The sequence below is a fragment of the Pogonomyrmex barbatus genome, unplaced genomic scaffold (assembly GCF_055798465.1).
Source record: "Pogonomyrmex barbatus isolate J1 unplaced genomic scaffold, ASM5579846v1 scaffold8, whole genome shotgun sequence".
Taxonomy (NCBI): Eukaryota; Metazoa; Arthropoda; class Insecta; order Hymenoptera; family Formicidae; genus Pogonomyrmex; species Pogonomyrmex barbatus.
This window is the reverse complement of record NW_028297182.1, coordinates 4,606,340-4,627,140: the sequence shown is the minus strand read 5'-3', so window position 1 is coordinate 4,627,140 and position 20,801 is coordinate 4,606,340. Positions and strand designations below refer to the sequence as shown.

The following is a 20,801-nucleotide window of genomic DNA, read 5'->3' as shown; positions in this document are numbered from 1 at the left end:
TTTTTTTGCTGTATCGAGTCTATATTGAAACTAATAAGAATTAAAGTCCCTTAGAGATAAAGAGTGGTTCATAACCAGCTTTTATTAGTTCTTATTAAAATTATTTTAGAAACCAACCATAACAGAGTCCATTATAAGATTATTATGATCTGGAGGTCAATCATGTAACTTTACGTGAAATTTTTCACTTTTCATTTTTCACTTTTTACTTTTCATTTTTCACACCTTGACATTTCACGTACAGTGATTATGTATGTAGTTTGGATGCGTGGAAAGTGAAATCATGAAACATTTTTTATACAGGTTTTATAGTTAATGAAAATTATTTTATTGGTACAGTATTATATACTTTTAATAATCAATTGTATATGTATTACGTACACTTAATCCTAACGCAGCCCTAATCTTCTCTAATTCCGAAGCATATTTATTAATTCCCTAGATTTCTGCCTTTCCGCCACCAAGGTACATGGCGAAAAAGTTCACGTGAAAAATTTCACATTTTCATGTTTGAGAGAGTTACATGATCCCGCAAAATCGTACATGGTCGTAAGTTCACGTGAAACTTTTCACTTTTCACGTTTCCGCCCTAGGGGAAAAGTTACATGATCGATCCCCTGATAAGATATTTTATCCGACTTCAAACTAAAATTTTGTATAGAAAAGAAATCAATATTTGGCAAGATTATGACAACATACATTTTATTATTAAATAATCATATTATTTTGTAACATTAAAATGTCTAATAAATGTCTATAATAATAAAATATTTTGATTTTTAATAACAATCATTTAAAAAAATAAATGTCTATCTTTTTCAAATTGATTTCTAAAGTAGGGATATGACTTAAGGATATGACATCAATTATGGCCTTTGTATAAATTTGTCAGAACCATAAATTCATAAGAAAACTGATCAATTACAATGAGATTTGATTATTCCTCAAATCCTATATACTACTGGATACGCTTTCTAAAATTAAGATAGAATGAGAGATAATATTAATTAATTGATAGAGTGAGAGAGCAATATTTTATTCTGTCTTTCTGTTATTCTTCTTATGTCTTTCTTTTTTCTATGTCCGTTTTTTACTTTGAAAAATGAAAGGTAGAAGAATGATACATCTTCCATCTCTTTCTGTCAAAAGAGAAAGGCCTATATAAGATCTATAGAAGATTATTTTCTTCGCTATCGAAGAATGATTGCGAACGATTGATCAATTTTCTTATGGATTTATGGCTACATCCATGGTTAAGATTAGAGACCTTCTAGTTAAGTATAGGTTTGATTCGATGTTCAAGTGTTGCGTTGATGGGAAAAATTATGTCAACGTGCTGTATAAGAAATTGTAAAAATAATACAAGTACTAACACAAAAGGCATTAAATATTTCGTTTTCTCTAAAGAAACAATTAATCGTCAGCAATGGCTTAATGCCTGCCAAAGAAAAGAAACTGATATAAAAGATTCAGATAAGTTGATATGTTAATATTTTAACTTCTTACTTGATTTAATGTCACTGTTGCATATACGACTTATATTATGATCTTACAGCAAGAATATGCAATATTCATTTTGAGGACAATTGTTTTGTACTTGAGAAGACAAAACTATGATCAATAAATAAACCAGTTAAAAAAATTTTACAGTTGAAAAAGGGATCTATCCCAACAAGATTATTAAGTCTAGAAAAAAAATGGAAACTCAAAGCAAGTAAAACGTCGCAGAATGAGGAAAATGACAAAAAAATTAAAATATTGTATGTATTTCTAAATTTTTATGCATATACTTAATATATATGTATGTATTGTGTGTGTGTGTGTGTGTGTGTGTGTGTGTGTATGTGTGTGTATGTGTGTGTATCTTTTAATATTCTTTCAGAACAAAGATATTTGTACTTTCACACAGAACTTGTACAATATGCACAATAAAAAGAGCACTTATTGCAAGAAGAACCTGTAATAAATATAGAAACAGAATGTACAAAATGTGGAAGAAGCTGTAGAGAATATAGAAGAATATATTGTACAAAATATAGAAGAGGAAGTTACAAAAAATATAGATGAAGCAACTATACAAAATATAAAAGAACAAAATAAAGCAATACAACAAGAGATGTATGTAGCAAAATGTTTCTTTATAATTATGTAAATTCCAATCATATTCCAGTCATAATTAATTTGTTAGTATATATTATTATAAAAAAATTTATTTTACAGAATGCAAGAGATTGACAATAATGCAAATATTTCTATTGAAACGTTATTGATGCGATTAAGAAAGTCAGAGGAACAGAATCAAAAACTTTTAGACAAAAATATAAATCTTAAACAAAAAATCAAGATTTATGTACACAAATCACACAGTTGCAAACAGAACTGAAAAAATGGCAAAAAATGAAATGTAAATAATAGCCATCGATATTCTGCCTATGATATTTATCTGATTAGAATAAAAATGTTAATGTCAAAGAATTATAAAATATGATCATCAAAGATATCATTTTATTATGATCATTAAACTCAAAAGTTTATAGATATTTAAAAAATGTAAAAAAATTCTCGGTAAGATTGTAAAAATTAAAAAAATATGAAAAAAAAATGTATAAATTAAGCAATAAAGGAAATGTAAAAAGAATATGTTCTGGAAAATCTTTTTATATAATTGTTTTAACATAACCACTTTTATGTTCTTTTGTATTATAAATTAAACGATTGTAAAACTTAGGACGGTATTCATCAGTTTATGCTTTACATATTTTTATCTATAAGATTTTGTACTATATAAACATTTTTTTAATTTTGTTTTTGCTGTCAAACTAATATTGTATTTGAATGTGCGCCACATTTTGGACAAAATTTGATTTGTTATCCCATTCTTCAGACTCAGGACAAAATAGCGAAATAATAATAAATTAATATTATATTATAGATATATATTATAGATTAATTATTCAAAATTTTAACAATCATACATGGTTACGAGAATTTCCGTAAGATCGTCGATCTTTATTAATATATTAATCTCATTACTGGGTCACTATTGAGTTTGTGCCCCTTTATATTTCTATATCTATGGCGCCTTTCTGAACGCCTCATTCACACACACACACACACACACACACACACACACACCATATCACATATTATTATATATAAGTTAGAGGAACTCTAGTTGTATCGCAATATGATTGCGAGTGCCTACGGCTGCGTTTCAATATTCAATGCTAGTACTGAAAATATATAGTTCAGGTTACATATATTATAGATTTTCAGTACTTGCAGTGAATATCGGAACGCAGCTTACATGAAAATTTCGTGGTTCAAGACATCAATGGCTCGCGGTTGTTGTTCATATTATTTGTAATAGCTTTAAGATAGCAGAGTGAACACAAGTATTACAAAACTCGGGCGAAGGACTGTCTCGCAATCCTCATATCAGAATTTCATTGCGATGGCTGAAAATCGGGATGCGATTCTGGCTGACTTTCAGGTAAGCCAGTTGACACTTCGCGAGGCTTCACACGCGCAGCGCAAATGCACTGTTAGGTTATGGACATTACGTGTAGATGACATTGACAATAATTCGAGTCATTTGAATCGATCTCCGGAATCATCGGAGAATCAACGGTGCGCTCGAATATGTGATTTGTATTTATTAAATTACATTGACATCATCAATTCGTTAGAATCCGCGAGAGCCTTTTGTCGATTTCTTTGTTATGTTGTCCTATACGTCTTTGTTTGAAATTTGAAAAATACCGATGACGTATCCTCATATAAATACATTTGTATTGATTTTTTATATTTTTATATTTTTTATATTTTCATCTTTCGACTTTTAAATGTAAATTATTTGCCAGGCTTGCACCGGAATCGAAGATTTTGGAGAAGCCATTCTATATTTGGAAGAAACAAATTGGGATTTACTGGTAAGTATCAATATGATGCTGTCATGATTGTAAGAATTTGTTTTGTACATTAAAATAAATATCTTGATTTTTTCATTTAGGCTGCAATAAACAAAGCCATGCCTCAGACTACACAGCAGCTACCTTCTGAAATGACTCCAGATATAGAAATGGTAGAAGAAATTAAAGTAACACCACGCTCGTCTTCTTCAAAACTGCAAGCGGTGCAGAATTTGAAAAAGACAGTAACTGCAAAAGCAGATATAATAGAAAATGCAAAACCTGGAACGAGTAGATCTAAGAGTTGCATGAAAAACAGAATACTTACATTCCATATTAATTATCTTGATAACATTTATAAGCTAAATTTATCTGAGTTGTCCACTTTGAGTAAGTATAGATTTTTTATATTTATATAAATGATCAATTGATGGTCATGACTTAACAAAAAATTTCAAAGCAAAACAGGTCAGATTATAAACAAATTATTTTTTTTAGGAGATCTTAAGCAATTTATATGGTATAAAACGAGTGTAGCACCCTGCCAACAGAATCTTCATGGATGGAAGACAGAACCTGAAACACCGAATACAGTACTGCAAACATTAGATTTGCCTAGAGAAAGTACATTATATTTATCATCATTATCACAAGATGGCGACTTGGCTAACGAAAGGTAAGTTGTAAAATTTTGCCAACACAATTTTGCAATTGTAATCACAAATCTATATTTTTTTGTTGCTCCAGCATAAGTCTGTCAGATCGCATGACTCAGTTTTACACATTGAACATAAAGGACGAGGTTCACAATAAAACGTATAAACTGAAATTCCCTGGCACGCGTACTGTGCTAGAAGTAAAGGCGGACATCTACTCGTTAATAGATGTACCTGTGCGAAATCAGCAGTGGAAAGGTTGGCCTAGTTCGCTCAAAGATGATAATGTGATACTGGCACAAAGTGGGATATGTTTTCCAGAACACGATTTGTTCGTTGGGAAGCTTCCTGCGAAGGAAGAAAAAAAGGTAAGAAGTCGTTGAAAATAAGTTTTCTGTCGATATATTTATTTATAACGTTATAATCAAAAAATTCATGTTTCAGAAGGTCGTAGATTTAATTGACAGTGATAGTTCCATAGACGAGCCGGAAGATGTGGAAGAATTTGAAGATGTTCCCGAAGAGTTTACTGGTGACGATGATATTTTCATAGACGACGTTAAACCCACTAAAATAGAACGTCTCAGTGAGTGCATTGGAACATAAGGAAACTGCTGTGTTTTATTGAAGCAATACCATATGTTGGTATCACAATTGAATGAGATATTTTTTTTTTATTTATAAACAGTGCCAGAGAATGTAGTAGATGAGGTGATGGGTACGTTACATTTCGCGGAGCAATTCGAAAAACGATATGGACCAGCACATCCAGAATTTTTCACAGGTACATTCGAAGACGCTCTGAAAGAATCGTGTTTAAAACCAGCGAAAGAGGTTTGTTCTAAATTTTGATACTAAAAACTATAACGAAGAATCAGTCAAAATATATAAATGTTTTATGCCGTTGCAGAGAAAATTATTGGCTGTATATTTACATCACGATAACAGCGTATTAGCAAATGTCTTTTGTACTCAACTATTAGGCTTCGAAACGGTGCTTCAACTTCTTTCAGCAAATTTTATAGTTTGGGGTTGGGATATCACATATGACTCTAACAAAGAAAGGTAAAAATTCACACAAATAATGGTAAACATTTATTAAACTCACCCCAGTTAAATGTTCGTTCGATTTTCAGGTTTTTGTATTCTGTAACTCAAACTCTTGGTACCGTCGGTTCTTTGGCTGTGTCAAGCATAGATGTCGATACCTTGCCAGTTCTTATGATTATTATGAGATCTAGATCGAATACAGAGATATTTACGATCGTAGACGGCAATGTAGGTGTTAATGAGTTATTAACGAATTTGGTACAAGCCGTCGATGTGTTCCAAGTAAGAATTTTTTCATACGTATTGTTGAAAGATATAAGTTTTGATTTATACATAATTTGTTATTTTTTGATACAGGAGCAAAGACGAGCTGATATCGGTGTTGAAGAAGAACGGCAGGCTAGAGAAAGAGTCAAACAGGAACAAGACAGAGCATATCAAGAGAGTTTGGCAGCTGATAGGTAAAAAAGATATATCTAAACTATTATAGAGATGGCAATACAATATTTGCATGTACACAAATAATTTGCATTGAACTAAGAATGTAATATTTGTAAAATATATTTTAAGAGCGAAAGAAGAAGCGAAACAGATGCAAGAGGAACTTGAAAAGAAAAAAAAGGAACAAGCTGAAAATGAAAGGTTAGCTGAAGAAGCGAGGAAAGAAGCTCACAGACAAGCTGTAGAGTCTAGTTTACCACCTGAACCACAACAAGGGGCAGGCGATGGTGTAATGAAAGTAAGAGTACGACTGCCGGCTGGAAAATTCCTGGAACGTAAATTTCAATCGGATACACCATTACAAACACTCTTTAATTTCCTTATTGTGGAAGGTTATCCTACAGAGGAATACAAGCTCCTATCTAGTTGGCCTCGAAGGGATGTAAGTAGATGATGTAAGCATTTAAGTTCCTATTATGTAGATATTTATTTATATGATTTTTTTAATGTTATTCTCATCTTTAAGAAAATTTAAACAAAACCACTCTGAAAATCTTTTTAAACATTATTGGAAGATATTTGAAACGTGTTAATACATAATTTACTTGTTTCAGTTAACATCTATGGATTCAAAGCTTACTTTGATGGACTTGAAATTTTGTCCCCAGGAAACAGTAATTTTAGAAGAACGATAAATAATATGTTGTAATTAAATTGAAATGTAGAAATTAAGTGTCGCGAAATATTCTTCAGAAATGTATTTATTTAACAACTTCGAGATAGCAGTTATTGAGTCCTGTTTATCTTGCGAGTATACATTTTTACGCTGAATTTTTCTTGTACGAGAAGAAGTCGTATTGTGATGCACTCTCTGCGCGAATATAATTTTTATTTTATAAAAAAAAAGAGAAAAAGAAAGTTCTTTCCATTATATACTTTAAATTCCCAGGAATAAATAGAATTTTGGACAAACTCTCCCCGATTTTAAACGAAAGCTGCCTTTGTTTATTATAAACGCATCGCAACTGGGCTATGTAAATAACGGGCAATATAATGGAATTCATATAGGAATCATATATATAATTTAATAAGGATATACAAATCTAGATATATATATATATTATATATATATATATATATATATAAAAACAAAAAGTAAACTTGTTACTCTATGAAGTTATATTAGTTTTATTCTTCTTTCTTGCATTATAAATATAAAGACGCAGCAAACACAATATCTCGTTTTATAAGTTTGATCGCCTCGCTAAATTTATTTTCTAGATCTGTATTTCCGATACCTTTTGCAGCTTGGCATAATTGTCGAAGCACCTCCTCTAAACGTCGCATACACCTGATAATAGATCCTGAAATATGTATTTTATGTACATGTATATATATATATATCATAGAAAAATGTTTCAGGTTTATTATCATCTTAGCAATGAAATATGCTAATATATATATATATATATATATATATATATATATATATATATATATATACACACACACAATACCTTCGAATATATCTGTCATTTTGCAAATTTGTAAGAATGTTGCACCTTTACACCAAGCGTATATAACATCCATTAAATACGGTTTGAATCTGTCAACATATGCATCCTCATCCAATTCCAAGTTGGCCTCCGTCGAAACTTTTGCTATTCTTCGAGCCAAATCCTGCATCTGTCTGAGCGGACCGCTTAATTCTTCTGTGCTTTTAGGCATTTCATTTGATTTTTCATCACATACAAAACAACTGATTAACGCTACCATTTGCGGTACGCTTAAAGCATTAAAAAGACCATTAAAAATCATTTCAGTCATTAATAGTTCATCGGCACCATTCAATTCGCAAGCTACACGTCCTTTCAGTTCTATAACATCCGCTGACGTACAATATGCCATCCTCCTTAAAACTCGTTTCCTGCATTTGAGTTCGTCCATCTGAAGTACCGATTTGGCCTGCTTAAATTCTTCCTTAGCTTGCTTAAGTTGTGCAGCTAATTCTTCCTTGTGCAAAAATTGTTCGTATAACACATTTACATTAGGGTCCTATAAAATACAATCGTGTGTGTATATATATATATATATATATATATATATATATATGTTGAAGTGAAAATTTTTCAAAATTTGACAAAATATTTCAAGTACTGACAGGAACTATTTTTTACCTTGTGCAAAGAATGTGCATATAATCTTTTTTCTAATGCTTCAATTTTTTTCACAATATCTTTAAAAGCTTGATCTTCTATATGCATATCTGTAATAGGATTGAGTAAGGGTGGGCCATCTGGAAACCTCCTTTTCACTTCTCGTATTGTTTTTAGTACACTCTTTCTATTATCAGGCGGTCTCAAATCTTTTGGATAATATAATCTGAGTGAACTGATTTGTGAAATTAAATTATGCAAAATGGGGACAACTTCAATTTCACCCTCTTCATCCTCGTGACACGGAATTGGATTGCCTTCTTTAGAATCTTTCGATAAATGAAGTAAAATATCAATGACGATGACAGTCTTATCTTTTACTGGATTTTTTGGATTTTTTTTCTTAAAATTCACTACAATACCCCAATCGAAAGTCTCGTTTTCATTTTTCACCTACAATAAGAATTATAAATGAATTTCGTCAAAAATTTTACCAGGTCAGTGCGCATAATTTTATATTGTAAAATACATACTTTTACTAATCTTCCAGGTTGTAAAAACGGGACCAGATATTCCGGTCGCGTTAAAAATGATTGAAACTCTGCGCTCAGACGATTAAGTTGTTCGCGTATATCATGATAAGAAGATATCTCGTCGTATCTATCTACATTCACAGTATTGTAGGCAGTACATAATTCTTTTACCTCTGAAAACATAATTAAAATTACTGACAATCTTTATAACTTTTTAATTGCTAAATATTAAACATTATTAACAACAACTTACTATTGTACAAAATTGGAATACCAGCTTGATTTTGGAATTGAAAGAAGCTTCTTTCCAACATATATTCTGGATTAATTTCTTCTACACGGAGAAGATTAAGAACCATGTTGTAGGTCAAGTGAAACGCGGAATTGATTGGATCGGGCTTTCCTTGAACGATAGCTTTACCAATGACGGGACTAACTTGCTCGTCAATCATCAATATGACGATTCCTTTGTCATCGAGACCTCTCCTGCCAGCGCGACCGGACATCTGAATATATTCACCCGACGTGATCCAACGGAAGTCCTTGCCATCAAATTTACGGGGTGCCGTAAACAAAACCGTTCGTGCCGGCATGTTCAAGCCCATCGCGAACGTTTCAGTGGCAAAAAGCGCTTTAATTAGACCTTCGCCGAATAATATCTCGACTGTTTCTTTCAAAATCGGTAAAAGTCCACCGTGATGAATTCCTATTCCACGTCGCAAAAGCGGCAACAAATTCGTGACTTGAGGTAACTTTTTGTCCTCGTCGTTGAGAACGTCTACTGCATTATTGAAAACCTCATCTACTAATTTCTTCTCCTCTAATGTATTCAAATCCAATTTAGCCATTTGCATCGCGTAAACTTCGCAATCTTTTTTCGAAAAACTGAAAATTATCACAGGTGCAAAATTCCTTTCCATGATCATCTTTACCATCTTGAAGATATTCGTTTGTCCACTATTTGTGGCACGTAGACCACCTTTGCGTCCTTTCGTGTCGCCTTTAGTCGCGTCGCCCATATTTTGCAGACATGCCATAGCTCTATTAAAATTTTCCTCTTTGAATTGACCATTTTCATCTACTACCTATTTTACAAAACAAATTTAGTATTTAAATATACGGCGTATTTCTCTTCTTCCTCGAGCAGACATTTCATATGGATTATCACTAACCAGATGGATACCATCACCTCCAACTGGGAATATGTAATGTTGCAATGGAGTAGGCCTATAATCTGTAGATATTACATGGCAAGGCTGATTATGCAAGTGTGCCACCCACTCCGCGAATTGTCGTGCGTTTGGTATAGTAGCGGAAAGAAATACATAATGTACATTGTCTGGTAGTAATATAAGTGTCTCTTCCCATACTACTCCTCTCTCTTTATCGCGCATGTAATGAATTTCATCAAAAATTACCCAGCCGACCTCGCGCATTACCTGAAATATGAAATAAATATTTTATAAATATAAATGTTTATATTTTTCTCTTTGCATAAAATATTATAACATCATTATATTAACCATGATGTTATCTTCAATAAATATCCAAATATTTAAATTAGTCAAACAATTTATCATAGTATCATTTTACTTAAGGATATAATCATTATATAATCATTATTACTTTTATAGGAATTGAAATATATACATATACATATACATACATACATATATATATATATATATATATATATGTGTATATACATATATATATATATATGTATGTACATTTTTGATAGCCAATATATATATATAACATATATGTCAATTTTTAATAATAAAACAAACCTCAGAACCTCTATACAACATATTTCGTAAAATTTCAGTAGTCATAATTAATACACTCGCTGTTGGATTTATAGTAACATCACCCGTTACTAAACCAACGTCCTTAAATTCCTCATGAAATTCTCTATATTTTTGATTACTCAATGCTTTAATCGGAGTAGTATATATTACTCTTTGCTTATCCCTAAGGGAACATGCTATTGCATACCTGTATAGAAGACAGATGGAATAAAATATTTAAAAAAGTTATTTGAAAAAAATATTTTCTGAAAATAAATTTAGATATTAATAGAAAATTAGATATTTACTCAGCCACAACAGTTTTACCAGCTGATGTATGCGCAGATACTAGAACCGATTGATTATTTTCAATACATAAAATTGCTTCCTTTTGAAAAGGATCAAGAATAAATTTATATTCTTTGGCTGGCTTGCTCTGTTTACATTCCAAAGGTATATACTCTTGATCAGGTGGCACAGCAATCTCATGCATACAAGATTCTGCAGTTTCTATAGTATGCACTTTGATACGACATGCCACCTCTTCTAGACTAAAGAGATAATATTCAACATATGCTGTATTCTTTTTTATAGCATAAAGAAATAAATATATACATAGAAACAAAATTATTTTAATTGACGTTAAGTAATATTAAAATAATATTAATATAATATTAAATAATAAACATTATATTAATAATATTATAATTATAATCTTATAAACGTTTTAATTATTAATATGACAGAACTTTACTTGATATCATCTAAGAGAGATTCGTGTCGTAATTTTTTAACAGCTGACTTATCATCATCAATATCATGTTGTCGTTTTACTCTCGTTTCTCCTTCGATTTTCCTATAAATTTGTTTTAAATAAATGATTCGCAACCATGCGATGTTGACTTATAATCAGAGGTTATAGATAGAGGTTATAAACAAAAATTAACTTAAATTCCGTCTTAATAATCCTTTCACTTACTTCGAAATATCCGGTATTTGTATATCATCGCCATCTTCATCAAAAACATCAAATAAATCCTCAGTAAAATTCGCCATTATTAATTTGTACTTGTTATTTTAACAATTCGGAAGAACATGCTTTTTCTTAAAAGTTTATTCGAGTTTACTATGATTTACTGATCGATAATAGGTTGTGTTCGGAAGGCAAACGCTGTTTTGATAACGAATGATCGCTATTGGTCACATTAGGACCGGTCTCACCAATCTCGATTAACCTAATATGTCGATTATCCTATTAGAATTGACCAATCGCATTTGTTATTTTTGTTAACGAGAAGTTGGTAAGACTAGCCCTTTGAGCAGACATTTATTTTTACTTTTGGAAGTTCTCTATGGCCACATTCTGATACTTACTGCTAGTACTGAAAATCTACAACATACGTGACCTAAATTATATATTTTTAGTATTGAGTGAATATTGGAACACAGCCCATATTGACTGCGTTCAGCAGAAAAAGCAGCTTTGCAATTGTTGTAAAATCCTTTAATATGATTGGTTTATACATTAAGACTGATTGCACACAGGACACGACAAAGCGACAACGTGGTAACCAATCATCATCTTGTTTTCTAATATATCTTCGTCACATAGATGGTGATTGGCTACCGCGTTGCCGCATCTTGTGTGCAACCAGCCTTAGGATCGGAGTACACACTTCTGCAAAATGCACAACGCATAAGAAAATGAACCAATCATAGTCCTCCATTTCCACCCTCCCCCCCGGCCGCCAATAAAAACGAAAGATTCTGATTGGTTAATTTTCTTATGCGTAATGCATTATCCGTTACATAAAAGTGTGCTCTGGCCCTTAGATCCATGAGGAATGGCAAAAATGAATTATTATATCAAAGATCTTTACACAGTTGCAAAGCTGCTTTGTATGCAGAATGCAACTATTATTCCTCTAAATTTAGAAAAATAATCCAATTTCAATGTAAAATAACTTTCAATAGTTATAAAATAAAGATTAATTTTAAAATTCTATTTAGAGAAACGAAGTAATAAAATACATGATTTATTTATATAGTTTTTCGTATTCTATTTTTTTCTTTTTTTAGTATATAATAATATATCTATATCATTTTAAATGCGAAAAAGTGTAATAATTATAAAATAAATAAAAATTAAATTATTATATTAATGTATATCTTTTATAATAATCTTGTATTTATGTAAGTATAAGTGCATGTAAACTCGGTGCACTAAATTAAAGAAAAGATTAATAAAGTTAAAGTTTTAAAAGCTTCAAGTGTCTTTCTTATCTTCATCAGATTTTTTGTTGACTGCTTTTTCTAATGTTTAACAGCGAAACAAAATGACTCATATATATATATATATATATTACTTTTAATTTATTAAACATCCAATAAATGCATCATAAAATATTACATTATTATATCAAGTATTACATGTTGTATAAAAAGTTATTGATTTTTAAAAATATCAATCACATATATCACATAGGTGTCCAAATGTCAACAATATTTTTTTCACAGTATAAATTATGTTCAGGGAACAACAGTTTAGTGAGCATGAATAATCATTACTTGTAATTGGAGTAAATCTTTAGATCCATGTTAGATTTAGAATATATGAATGAATATGAATGAACTGCACGCTCACTCAACAATTGCACAACTGTGGTGCTTCCTGAACAAATTCATACATAAATAGCCTTAAAAATATTGATTCATTACTTTATATTACATCATATAATTTTTTATTACAATTATGTCATATTTTAATTGCATATTTTATATTACATTTTATTTAATACTATATCAAAATTTCATGATTGTTATTATTTCATTAGCAATACTTTCAGAAACTTTCTTAATAATATTTTTTTCTCATAACAAGCACAATTCATGATATAACAAGTTAATATAATATTATTATATAATAATATATTAACTTGTTATATAATATTATTATATAATAATATATTAACTTGTTATATAATATTTATTATAAATATAATATAAATATCTCTTCTCATATAATTTATTATATATTAAATATTATAGCCATTTTATGGAATGTAATAATTATATATATTGTAATAATTTATATATATACTGTTATGTAATGTATTTTTCTGTAACAAGTTTATATTTCTTTATATTTCTTTTACATTTTATATAGAACCCTTTTATTATATAATTCTCTTTTACTGCAATTTTTTGTTGTATTTTTTGTGAGCAAATCATACTCCTCTATAGATATATATTGAATGTTAAATTATAGAAAATTAAAAAATTATATAAACGATTATAATTTTTATATTTATAAAAGATTGTATTAAAGTATTTGCATCTTTATACAGATAATTTAAAATATTTTTCTAAATTTTATGAATATAACTTATTTATTACAGGGAAATATCACTAATTATATCAATAATTAAAACCATTAATTAATAATATTTTTAATTAAATTTTGTTAGATAACTATTGTTAAATATTAAGGATGCAATACTTATTAAGTAATAACGCCTATTAAAGATTTAAACAAAATAAACAAGATAAAAATATATAATTGTTGATTTTTTGTTAAAAAATTCCTAAGTTCCTAACATTTTTAAAAAATAATTTAGATTATTAATACTTAAAATAATAAAAATAAAACTAGTTTGTTTCACAAACATCAGATGAGAATTATATATAATTAAGCTTTGTTATTATATCAAAAAATACTGTTATAATATTCTGTATTTATAAAAAAAATATTTGAGGTATTAAGAATTATTGCATTTATAAAGTGAACGTTATGTTCTTAAAATATCTTAAATTAAATATGATGAACTGGCCAATAAAAAATCAGACCAGCCGTTGTCATATCAAGCAATAACACAGACATCATTTATACAATATATATCAGAAATAAAAAAGTTCTTTTTTTTGTAGTATAATAAATTAGTATAATATTAGTATAATAAAAGCTGTATAAGAATAAAATATGAATTATCGAATTATCTTGAATATTTGCATAAAAGAAATTAATAGAAATCTATTATTAATTTGAACTCAATTATAAAAAAATTTTCTAAAACGTTTATTTGTCATGGCGCAAACTTACGTCCATAACGCAGTTGGCATCATTCCTTCCACTGTTCCAGCAGCAGGTTTTAAATCCTCATTACATAAGAAATTTAATGGCAAATCGACCAAATAACCCTAGAAAAGCATTTGATTTAAACAAACGATGAATTTATATACATGCAAGGATTTGATACTTACCTTTATATCCTTATCCGTCATTTCTTGCGCCAATAATGGATTAGATATAGAAAGAGGCAATTTTTCTTGATATTGTCTCAATATAGCAAAATTGACTACTTTATCGCTAGGAATACAGTGAAATATTTCTTCATATATTTCTGTATTCCGTTTGCTTCTAGCGCACCATATGTCCTTATAGAATGATTTAATAATAGCGTCATCAATGTTGATGTTTTCTTTAGTATTCAGTAATCCCAAATGTTCGCGGAATAATTGTTTTCTCAAGGAAGATGCAAATTTGCCACAAGGGAAAGGTATGTCATTCATACGTCCATCCTCAAATTCTTGATCCTATTTTTTGCAATAATTACAACATCAATTGACTTAATTAACATAAAAAAAAAATGAAATTATGTTAAAATTATTCATAATGTTGACGTATTAATTTTACTTGTATCTCTTATTACATATTTATTGAAAAAATTATTAATTTTTTTACATGTAATCGCAAAAGAAATTGATCAATTATATATTAAGATCTGACCTGATATTAAATATGTAGACATAACTTAAATTATTGCGATAAATATACTCACGTGAATTATTACAGCTATTTCGCTGTCTCTCGTAGCAACCATACTTCTGTCATTTATATTAGCCGATCCACAAATAACTGTATTATCGTCTATTATCATTAGCTTACTGTGAACGTAAATAAGCTCAGTTATTATCGTGCCATTTAACATAGAATGAGTCCTCAAGCCATGAAATGTGATGTATTCGCTAGGATCTTCTATGCCTGCTTCTATCAGTTGATTTAAAATAGCATCCTTCCCTCTATTATGTTTGGTCAAACAGGAAAAAGATCTATACGTGTCAATTTTTTCAATTTACATAAACTTAAATAGATATCCCACCTCGATATAGAATTATAATTCCAATGCGTTATCGCTCGTAACGCCGTCCCACTCGGTCCTCCAACTTCTCCTTCAAAGCCTGGCAACAAAGGCATCACAACAAATACCCTAAACACTGCGCCTTCTCTGTGCGCTCTCAGAATTCTTTTCAATAATGTCTCGCCAATTTGATTTTTAACATTACCCTTGTCCATAGACGCAAGTGTTATAAAAAATTGATTTTCTATGTATATATATCTACAAATTTATCAAAATTAATACTACATATAAAATTACGGAGTACATACATGTATGAAAATCTTACCTTTCTGCTTTACTAATAGCATGGATGTAAGCTTCCTGTATACTTTGTTCAACAGTCTCTGGATCAAGAAAACCAGCCGACCATGAACTCACCGATCGTAGTACCTGACACTTGACGTTGTGCTTGTCCGCCTCTTTGATAAACGGTGCGTAGCTCTTACAATCTTTGTACGATTTCGGTAATAAGTAAGGGTAACAAGAATTCAGCTTTGCTTTTTCTAGCTACAACACGTTTCTCAGTGCCTATTATTATGCTTGTGCATTTGAATTTATATACATATGTTATTACGTGCATTGTGTACCTTGACGGCATTCCAGCGCTGTATGAAATGCCTAGCCACGTCCCTAGCAGCAGCGTTCTGCACTAAAACTCCTATGTCATGCCAAGGCATCCTAGGAGTAGTGGTTCTATCTACCAAATCCTGATATGGTTTTTCGAGATCATTAAAATCTTTAACAATAAAATTTGTATAATCTTTTCCAAGCCATAATTTTGTTGCAGGTCTTAATCGGCACAATCCACTAGCATAATCCACTGAATCTTCGGATTCTGACAGTGCAAGCGTTTCACTAAATTAAGAAAAAAAAAATATATAGTTAAGAAATAAATATAATTAAGAAATAAAATAGTGTCAAGATATCACAGTAATAATATTGAATAGAAACGACTCGTACTCTTCAGTCTCATCGGCATTCGCTTCGTGAGAACTATATACCATATTAATGAATTCTTGTCTCTTTACTTTCACGGTGTTTTTCATTTTATCGACAGTTGTTTTGGCGACCTCAAACAAGTTTTTCCTTTGCATTTCAGGAGTGTTACACTTAACCGCATCTCCCTTTTCTTGCAGCATAAAAAGTGAATTATCCGTTGACAACGTTGACATCACTAAATCCTTTTGTGTTTGTTCATCCATTATCGGTCTTTAAAAATAGATAGGATTAATTCTATTTATGTTCTTATTTTTACTCCATATTTTCAATTAAATAGCACTTACAATAAAGGCATAGATCTCGTGGTCGCCATAGCAATAGTATTTGTTGCTATTGCTAATGGTAATAGCACGTGTCTCTCTGTATTACAGCCTAGTATCTTTTTACTACTGGTATTGGTTAGTTTGTCTCTTGAAGGAATATAGATACTTGATTGATGAATAGATTCTACGGCCAGTATATCATTAGTTGATACAAAAAATTAATGCTAAAAGGACTTATATGACATTTACCTAAATCTGTCAATCTGTGCTCATTATTGTCCCATCTACCGTAACATAAATCAATGCCACCAAGAAATGCTAAAGATTGATCAATAACTATAATCTTCTCATGATGAGCCCAAAGAAATATGCCTGCCCTTGCATGATCAGGATGTCTTAATACTTTGATATTTTCAGGACATTGCTCCACAAGTCTCTGTTTGCTATAATAACTGTTTATGCCTAAAGCGACTTCAATTTCTTTATATATCAATACAAATATTTTTACACCTTGATTCTGCAAAAGAGAAAATATTCATGCATAAATAGTAATTTCTTGTCATGATTAGTTAGTACATTTATTATAATTTCAAATCTATATTTGCATTTTGATAAAAATATTGTAGTTTTGATAAAAGTATTTTGTTTACTCACTGCTTTTCTTTGTAAAATTTTATCCAACCGCCAATAATCTCCGCCAGACATTGGTCTTTTCATGTGAATTTCTGGTGAAAGCCACCAATCTGCGATAAAGATTTCTTCTTTGGCGTTTTCCAATGCATCGGCAACAGCAGACATATAATCAGCTCCATCCACAAACCAAGTTGCAGATATGGATGTACGATATGGAGCAAATGAATTATGTGGATTTGTCTGGATAAAATCTCTGCCTATTCAAAAATTATATCAATAAAGCTAATGACACATAAAAAAATATAAGCAGCAAAAACTTATAACAATAAACAAATCAACCAATCATAGTTAAGAATTTTAAAATGATAATCTTACTTTTGATAATTCTCAACTTAAGTGACCATTTTGCTTATTGTTAATCTTACCGCTTACATTTGCTATGTATTACAATTTTAAATATAGAAAAAAAATATACATTGTATTTTAAAAAAAAATTTCTTACCTTCTCTATTACTAACTTCTTGTATAAATTCCATCCATTCCTTAGCTTTTCGTTTTGTCCAACACTTGATAATTATATGTCTACTCAAATTTGAAATCTGTATGCCACTTCGTGAACCTGTAGTATATACTCCTAGACTGATTCCAAAACCATTATCCATTAAAATAACAGATTTTATTCTTCCGTCTTCAGAATTAAGATATGCAACAAAGGTTTCCTTAACAACAAGATGTCTCTTTTGCCATTTGCCACAAAGAGAGGCACAGAAATAGTTGCACTTGAAGCAAAATCCATGTTCAAACAAACCACAAAAATTGCATCTGACTTTAGCGCTTGATCCAGTTCGTTTCAAAATTGTTCCTTCTTTTCCTTTCATTCCTAAGTCTGCCACAAAAGACAAATGCGAAATATCCAAAAAATTGATCTGTGAACAAACAATAATGATGTAACATTTAAGCCAATTAATTATTATTAATATACTTACAGTTTCTGAATGACGTCTATAAATTTCTATATTGAGCAAGTTATTTAAATAATCCTCTAATTCTTTTCTTCTACGATTTAACCCTTCATAAGGTACTAGAATGTCAGGTTTATTAGGGAACCTGTGAAAATGATAAGTTAATTGTACTTTTCCTAATTTTTTCACCGTGATTACATAGTCATAACATATAATTACCTTGGTAAAGCATTTCGTCTACCCTTTTTCTCTTTCACATTTCCAAGATTCCTCATGCTAGTCCTTCTCTCTTTGTGGCTTTTTGTAGGGAAAGGTATATTCAAACTAGCACGATACATTTTCAATTGATTATGCAGTTGCTGAATATGTTTGTATCGCTTTTTAATAGTCCAGATAAAAGGTCCGTGTCTAAATTCTATGGTGTATAGATTTGGATTTAAGGGATGTGTGGTCACACTACGTTCATTATCTATGATTTTTACATGCACTTCTTCACCAGGAATGAACACATTGCGTGTTTGGCTTTTGAACTTGATCGGTGGTTTGTGTATGACGGTGAAAGGTATTACATCAAGAGTGTCTAATGCAAAGGAGAGGACAAATTGGTAAAAATTATATAAAAATAAAAGTATCAAGGTAAATTAACTGTATATAAATTGTATAATGTAGAAATTAAAATAACAAAAGTATATAGAAATAATTGAGGAAATTATAGAGCAAAATGAACAATAACAAGAGATCGAAAAGAAATAAAAGTCATCAGGGAATGCATACGACATGTTGTGCAATAGAATTCTTACCTCTATTATCTATGCATGCTGTTTCTCCTTTACGAACTTGTATTGTCTCACCATCTTCGTTAACCATTATTTCTAATGAATCAGGTACTTCCAAAGCGTCATCAAATTCGGAATCTTGTGACATCGCACGGGTTACCCCACGAGATGCTCCAATCGATTCAGGCATTTTTGGCAAATTTTCTGTAATGTTTTTATTTTAATTTTAACAACACAAATACTCACTTTTTCAGAGTAGTTAAAGATATAGTAGCAACGTGAGGATATCAAATTCGCTTTATCGAAGCAAGAAGTTAGAAATCGATCGAAGATTTGATATTAAAAAAAAAACAAAAAGATAGCAAATATCTTGCGCACATATCATCGATAAAACGACCAGATAACAACATTATATTTAAAAAATACAGATAAGGAAACATCGAAAATGTGAGAGAAAATCCTCTGACCGAAGCTGTCGAAGTCACTCTTATTAAGAAAAAAAGAAATGAAAAAGACTACGATATAATACACGCTATCTCGTTTCCCGATAAAGAGGACAATATTTACTACCTGGCTCTACACTGGACGCAGTTCTAGCCTAAAAAACATCCCGCCGAGCGAGCATCGTCGACAGACGCGCGTCTCTCTTTCTCTCAGGCGCTCGCACGAGAACGCATCGCAACAATGGGGAACTTAACTCGCCGACCCGAGAGAATTCGCGCGATTCAAACGGCGATCATCGCGATAGCCGCTGATTGTTACGTGGATTACGCTATATTATACGATGATCCGGCGCGGCGTGGCGCACATTTACTCATCGCGATGACTGCACGGCTGTTTCTTCGCGTGCTGGCTGCGTGCACACGCACCATCATCGTCCGTGATACTACGTTCTAAGCTCCTTACCTGATTTCGTCAAACCTCGTGTGTTTCAGGACTCAGAAACGCGGAACAAGCACGAAGGAAAAAAAAAAAAAAAAAAAAACAACACAAAAGAAAAGTTGGCAGAATAAAAAAAATATTAATCTGTCTTTTGTAGCCGAACCTGTTGGTGTGCATATATTCGTTGCGCTTAAAAAATATGAAATAGATATATACATTTGAAGTATGATAAAAGCGAGATAGAAGGTATTAGGAAATATTCTCTTTAGCGCCATTCGATGCAGGAGTAAAAAATAAATCTTATATTAGAACTCGAACCTAATAGGTGGAAATAAAAAGCAAAGAATTAAATATAAAGAATTAGGAACGGAAAATTGCTTTCAACCAATGAAGAAGCGCCTTGATATTTCTTAATTATGTATATATTGAAACATATTGGATTTCCGATATAACGAAATTTAAATCTTCAGTCTTAATTTTTTATGGAAAAAAACACGAGAACAGCCGACAAAGATCAATTTAAATATTGATTTCCAATGAAAAATTTGGAAAAATTTATTCCTATATTAAAT

General features: G+C 30.7%; 3 protein-coding genes, 1 long non-coding RNA gene and 1 pseudogene across 9 annotated transcripts; 3 read left to right on the top strand and 2 right to left on the bottom strand.

The window, feature by feature from the left end:
• The first annotated feature begins 291 nt into the window (after nucleotides 1–291).
• Nucleotides 292–806, top strand: LOC148934723 (uncharacterized). The gene is made up of 2 exons (XR_016141190.1): nucleotides 292–333; nucleotides 443–806. It is a non-coding gene; the product is annotated as an uncharacterized LOC148934723 (long non-coding RNA).
• An 891-nt stretch (nucleotides 807–1,697) lies between these two features.
• On the top strand, nucleotides 1,698–2,638 carry LOC105427750 (uncharacterized; annotated as a pseudogene). The gene is made up of 3 exons (XR_016141092.1): nucleotides 1,698–1,710; nucleotides 1,910–2,118; nucleotides 2,221–2,638. The product of XR_016141092.1 is annotated as an uncharacterized LOC105427750 (transcript).
• A 584-nt stretch (nucleotides 2,639–3,222) lies between these two features.
• On the top strand, nucleotides 3,223–7,052 carry casp (Fas associated factor casp). 3 transcript variants are annotated; one of them, XM_089083756.1, is made up of 12 exons: nucleotides 3,223–3,493; nucleotides 3,864–3,932; nucleotides 4,013–4,301; nucleotides 4,410–4,587; nucleotides 4,659–4,935; nucleotides 5,015–5,153; nucleotides 5,256–5,401; nucleotides 5,478–5,632; nucleotides 5,704–5,899; nucleotides 5,975–6,078; nucleotides 6,188–6,500; nucleotides 6,673–7,052. In XM_089083756.1, the coding sequence occupies exons 1-12, from the start codon at nucleotides 3,455–3,457 to the stop codon at nucleotides 6,751–6,753; spliced, it is 1,986 nt and encodes a 661-aa protein (XP_088939882.1). In that variant the 5' UTR covers nucleotides 3,223–3,454; the 3' UTR covers nucleotides 6,754–7,052. The 3 variants fall into 3 exon arrangements, with proteins under 3 accessions (XP_088939882.1, XP_088939883.1, XP_011637942.2); XM_089083757.1 differs by having other exon boundaries at nucleotides 3,226–3,493; nucleotides 5,012–5,153; nucleotides 6,188–6,513; XM_011639640.3 differs by having other exon boundaries at nucleotides 3,228–3,493; nucleotides 5,012–5,153.
• A 167-nt stretch (nucleotides 7,053–7,219) lies between these two features.
• On the bottom strand, nucleotides 7,220–11,690 carry Mtr4 (exosome RNA helicase Mtr4). Its single transcript, XM_089083754.1, has 10 exons — nucleotides 11,517–11,690; nucleotides 11,292–11,393; nucleotides 10,846–11,088; nucleotides 10,538–10,745; nucleotides 9,920–10,186; nucleotides 9,001–9,832; nucleotides 8,748–8,920; nucleotides 8,236–8,667; nucleotides 7,576–8,113; nucleotides 7,220–7,422 (listed from the first exon to the last, which is right to left on the bottom strand). The coding sequence occupies exons 1-10, from the start codon at nucleotides 11,591–11,593 to the stop codon at nucleotides 7,265–7,267; spliced, it is 3,030 nt and encodes a 1,009-aa protein (XP_088939880.1). The 5' UTR covers nucleotides 11,594–11,690; the 3' UTR covers nucleotides 7,220–7,264.
• Nucleotides 11,691–12,887: 1,197 nt separating this feature from the next.
• Pld (Phospholipase D) lies at nucleotides 12,888–20,266 on the bottom strand. 3 transcript variants are annotated; one of them, XM_011639642.3, is made up of 15 exons: nucleotides 19,918–20,266; nucleotides 19,372–19,551; nucleotides 18,791–19,151; nucleotides 18,596–18,716; nucleotides 18,112–18,535; nucleotides 17,631–17,866; nucleotides 17,226–17,493; nucleotides 16,998–17,160; nucleotides 16,675–16,923; nucleotides 16,302–16,569; nucleotides 16,001–16,221; nucleotides 15,697–15,933; nucleotides 15,376–15,616; nucleotides 14,798–15,130; nucleotides 12,888–14,734 (listed from the first exon to the last, which is right to left on the bottom strand). In XM_011639642.3, exons 2-15 carry the CDS (start codon nucleotides 19,535–19,537, stop codon nucleotides 14,633–14,635), a joined length of 3,390 nt encoding a protein of 1,129 aa, XP_011637944.2. In that variant the 5' UTR covers nucleotides 19,538–19,551; nucleotides 19,918–20,266; the 3' UTR covers nucleotides 12,888–14,632. The 3 variants fall into 3 exon arrangements, with proteins under 3 accessions (XP_011637944.2, XP_011637945.2, XP_011637946.2); XM_011639643.3 differs by having other exon boundaries at nucleotides 18,791–18,986; nucleotides 19,918–20,264; XM_011639644.3 differs by lacking the exon at nucleotides 19,918–20,266 and having other exon boundaries at nucleotides 18,791–18,895; nucleotides 19,372–19,510.
• Between the last annotated feature and the right edge of the window lie 535 nt (nucleotides 20,267–20,801).

Coding starts and splice junctions, on each gene's coding strand:
- casp (XM_011639640.3), top strand. CDS start 3,455: ATGGCTGAAAATCGGGATGCGATTCTGGCTGACTTTCAG. Junction 4,936..5,011: donor CTGCGAAGGAAGAAAAAAAG/GTAAGAAGTCGT, acceptor TTCATGTTTCAG/AAGGTCGTAGATTTAATTGA. Junction 5,402..5,477: donor GTTTAAAACCAGCGAAAGAG/GTTTGTTCTAAA, acceptor ATGCCGTTGCAG/AGAAAATTATTGGCTGTATA.
- Mtr4 (XM_089083754.1), bottom strand. CDS start 11,593: ATGGCGAATTTTACTGAGGATTTATTTGATGTTTTTGATGAAGATGGC. Junction 9,833..9,919: donor GAGGTGATGGTATCCATCTG/GTTAGTGATAAT, acceptor TTTGTAAAATAG/GTAGTAGATGAAAATGGTCA. Junction 8,921..9,000: donor TATTCCAATTTTGTACAATA/GTAAGTTGTTGT, acceptor TTATGTTTTCAG/AGGTAAAAGAATTATGTACT.
- Pld (XM_011639642.3), bottom strand. CDS start 19,537: ATGCCTGAATCGATTGGAGCATCTCGTGGGGTAACCCGTGCGATGTCA. Junction 18,717..18,790: donor AGACGAAATGCTTTACCAAG/GTAATTATATGT, acceptor TCATTTTCACAG/GTTCCCTAATAAACCTGACA. Junction 17,494..17,630: donor AAATTTTACAAAGAAAAGCA/GTGAGTAAACAA, acceptor TCTCTTTTGCAG/AATCAAGGTGTAAAAATATT.